General features: G+C 40.9%; 1 protein-coding gene across 3 annotated transcripts in view; it reads right to left on the reverse strand.

Moving 5' to 3' along the window:
• Positions 1-4,321, reverse strand: part of DAPK2 (death associated protein kinase 2) — a 95,837-nt gene that overhangs the window by 36,112 nt on the left and 55,404 nt on the right. For all 3 annotated transcript variants that reach the window (XM_025208384.1, XM_006027210.3, XM_025208385.1), the window contains exon 8: positions 297-449. In XM_025208384.1, the coding sequence (XP_025064169.1) occupies positions 297-449 (153 nt within the window). The remainder of the gene's footprint in view (positions 1-296; positions 450-4,321) is intronic.

Below are 4,321 nucleotides of genomic sequence, written 5' to 3' on the forward strand. Positions count from 1 at the left end.
AGCAGGGTCTGTGCTGCATGAGATAACAGCAGTTTAGTTGCAAGACCAATTAGGAGGTCAAAACATGCTTTTGGCTTTAAACTCTTGGTCTGTGCATATATTAGCCAGATACTCATGTTGCTGTTACTATGGGAACATCAGGGAAAAAGAAAGAAGAGCATCTCAGGCCACACAGTTTTGCCTAACACATCACTCTGAGATGGTGACATGTTCTGGAGAGAAAGCTCTGTAAACAGCCTGGCATGTTCAGTTTTGCCTGGCAAAAAGGCAAAACACTGTTTTGTATCTTCTCTTACCGTGTATCTTTCACCAGGAGTTTCTGGATAAAGTCTTTTGCCAGATCACTGGTGTGACTGAAAAATTCCTCATCAAATTCATAGTTCACAGCTGTGATGTTGGCAAGAGTTTCCTGCTTATTTTCTCCAAGGAAAGGTGATGCACCACTCAGCCTAAGTAGATGGCAAAGAAGAACCATATATTCAGTGGAAAAATAAACATCAGCAGTACTGTGACTAGAGACTGTGAAATCACACTACCAAGATGTATGGATGCATCTCTGAGAAGACAAAACGTTTGAGAAATAATGGGCCCCATTTTGGCTAACTGCATACCTAGCTACAGGTCAGACTCTCACTGCATAAACCCCAAGGCAGCATCCATAACCCAAACGGACAGACTTTCCCAACCCTTCATTCCCATTCAGGTTGCTGCTGCCCAGCATTGACATGGTCAATGCAGGTGCAGATGCAGAGTCTCTGCACGTGCACACACACACACACACACACACACACACACACACACACACACACACACACACACGAGAATGCACCACCAGGGAATTAAGACCCTAGTGGACCTCAGCAAGAAGTCTGTGCAATGGCCACTGTGCAGTCTTTTTGGGGTGGAAAAACTCCTGACCTTTGCTGGTTTTTGGCTGCAGGTTCACTAAAAATTACCTATGCACACTGAGCATCCAGAGCATGGTTCAAGAGGACTATTTCAGTACAGCATATACCCTACTTGCAGAATATACTACAGAAAGCTCAGTTGCTCAGATTTTGTGGCTTTGCTCAAGTTTCTGTAGGATGGGAAGGGGCCATGGCATTTCCTAAATTCATTCCCAAATCACAATGCAGTAAAATAAAATAGGTTTTCAATAAGAGAAAAGCCAATTCAGTTGGCACTCTGCTCCATGCCTAAAACTGCAATGATACAATGCAGACATCATCAGAATAAAATGGCATTCAGCAGTCTTTATTTAGATGGAAAGAGCTTTGAGTCTGCTTGGCATCTCTCTCAAATGCAACTGATACCCTTCACCATTAACCTCTGCCTCACAAAAAGCTTGTATTACAGCACTGTGTCCAGTCCCTCCCCATGCCCACCACCAAAAAAAAAAAAATGCTGAGTTGGAGAAGTCAGGAAATATTTACAGGAAATATTTATAACACGGAAATAGATCTCATCCCATTTTAAAACCTCCTGGAATATTATTATTTTTGCCTACCATGTTTGGACTTTGTTACTGAAGACTCAGGATGAGGCATGCTCAAAATAGAGATGTAGCAAACCTTTGAGTCTGATGAGTGCCCTTACACTGATTCTCTAGCAATTTTGCTCCCAGTGAAGCTATTCTACATTGTCATTTTCATTGGGGAGCTTTTGGAGGAACATAAGACTGAAATGGACCTCCTGGGTCAGTGTGTGCAGTCCCCTGATACCTCAATGAGACCTCAATAACAGCAAATCTATCTGCTTAGCAAGGGCTTGCTGAGATAGAAGATACAGGTGCATGGGGTTCTCAAGCACTCTCAGAGTATGGAACACATCTGTATTGATAAATTGTTTCATCAGTGATTACATAACAACCCAGAACTGTAACGATTACTGACATGGATCAGTAATATTAGGGAAGTCTTTTTAGCTGTTTTTGGTGCAGTATTGTTTGTTTGCTCTATTTGACTACAGTACAGTCCATCTCACTGCCTCCTCCTGCTTCTCATTTTATTTTCTTTGCTTCTTTGGAACAAGAAGAGAAGTGATCATGTGAAAAGCCAGCACTCCATGAGCTGCCAGAGATTCACAAAACATAACTGGAGAATTTCTGCCCCAGAGTCTTTGGCCATATTTTTTTTCTTTTCCTTGCCTCATATTGTGATACAGCTGGATCTGTATCCTCCCACAGACTTTCCCCCAAGTGTGCACTTGTGTTACACTGATGTTTAATGTCCAATGTCCTTCAGGAAATTACTTCACCTCAGTTTCTACATCTGTAGAATGGGAATGATTCTCAAACTTTAAATTACTAGGTACATAATGCAATCTTGCTGCCCTGACTCAGTGCATGTAATCACATCGCCATCTAGTGGCTAGCTCCCATGATAGCAACTGCCAACTAAATAAACAACTGCTTTGGTTCCTGTGGAAGGTGCTCATATTCCTAGTGCTAAAGTCTTCATTTTGATCCCTGCAGACAGGTTTGGGGTTAATTCGTGGCATTCTTATGCAAACATATATGCTATCTGATCAGCATTTTGGCATTCCTCAGAATGAAATATGCTGTGCAATAACAAAGGTACATTTGTATCAATACAATTATAGAACTGCATTAGTTGTATGCATAAAAAAGTATATTATATGCAGTGTCATACCTTGAAACCTTCCACACTAAGGATCATGTCATCACTTCTATTCCTTTTTAGAAAGGTGTTCCGTTTCTGAGCTTGCAAACTGTGCTCGCATTGCAATGTATACTAACCATCTGGGTCAAAAACATTTAACAGGAACTGCCATATTGGTAGCAGTACAGGTTCACCCACTTTATTATCTTTCCTCTAGCAATGCCCTGCATATGATGCTCTTGAGCAAGGGGAAAATCTGTTATAAAACATGTGGCCAGTACTGTAACTGTAAGACAAACATTCTGGCCTGTTTCTCTTCAGCTTCCTGTTTCCCTTTCTATTCATTTACAAACAGACGTAAATAGTATTTATGAAGACTTTGATGTCCTATCAGGTTCAGATGTGTAACTTGATGACATAAAATGCATAAATATAGATCTGGACAGTTAGAAGCTGCTCTTTTGCTGATGTGGTGCTGTCTAATATAACCCTGAGTGTGCTTCTATCTGAAGCATAGGGGATAAGGGACCTTGTAGCACTCAGGTTACTTTCTCAGCATAGAGCTGAGCTGGGAACAACATGAAAGCTTGAGGGGAACTTTAATTCTGATCTGTTTGCTTTGCTTACTAGAAAGGGATTCCTCTTTTAAACCTCTATATCTGTGTTGGTTCCAATGCTGCAAAACTTGATAGTGCAAAATTTCCAAGAAAGCCAATTAGAGCTCCATATACAGCTACAGAATCTTGCCCACTGAGTTCTGTGTACAGGAGAACACCCAGACTGCAAAATCCAAGACACAGGATGGGATTTTCAGCCTAGAATGCTCTTACTGAAGTAAATCAGTGATTTCAATGGAAGTAAAATTAGACCAATGTCTACAGAGCACTGTTGAAATTCTCACCATCAAGACACAGGAACACAGGGTGGGTTGACACCTCCCATGTCCTGAAGTCCAGCCCTTGCTTTTTAATCCCTTTCACAAAATCACCAAATTCCATTTTAAAATTAAGTTAAGCTGTTTGCTCCCCACTGTTGTTACTGGCAGGTTGTTCAGAACCTTCCTCTTCTAGTGGTCAGGAACCACCATCTCATTTTCAGCCTAAATGTATTCATGAAGTTTATAGTAATTTGCTCTTGTGCCTGTGTAGTCTGTTAGCTTAAATAGCTCACCTCCCACCATGGTTTTTAACCTCCTGATGTATTTACAGACAGTGACCAGAACCCCTTTTAGCCTCTGTTTTGCTAAGTTAAACAAGCCCTGTCCTCTCATATGACAGGCTTTTTATGCCCCCAGTCATCCTAACAGTGCATCTCTGCACCTTTGCCAGTTTCAGCTCATCTTTCATTATCATGGGTGACCATTATTGTATATTATGCTCCAGTTAAGGCCTCAACAGTGTATTGCCAAACAATATTAATGCTTCCTTAATGCCACCAAAAAAACTTGCCTAATGCATCCTGGGATTGTATTTACCTTTTCCATGGCTTCGTCATGTTGACTCACTGTCATCCTATAATTAATTTAATATACCCTGTTTTTTCTCCTTTCTATCATTCCCAACTGATGAGCTCTCTTAACAAAAATAAATGCTTTCTGGTGCTCCTTGGAGGCTTTTACTGTTAATTCAACCCATATTTATCTTGTCTTAGTTTCATTTGCAACCCTTTCCTTTTTCAAAGATCAAAAGGCCGCAAAATAT

Source organism: Alligator sinensis, unplaced genomic scaffold, assembly GCF_000455745.1.
Source record: "Alligator sinensis unplaced genomic scaffold, ASM45574v1 scaffold954_1, whole genome shotgun sequence".
Classification (NCBI taxonomy): domain Eukaryota; kingdom Metazoa; phylum Chordata; order Crocodylia; family Alligatoridae; genus Alligator; species Alligator sinensis.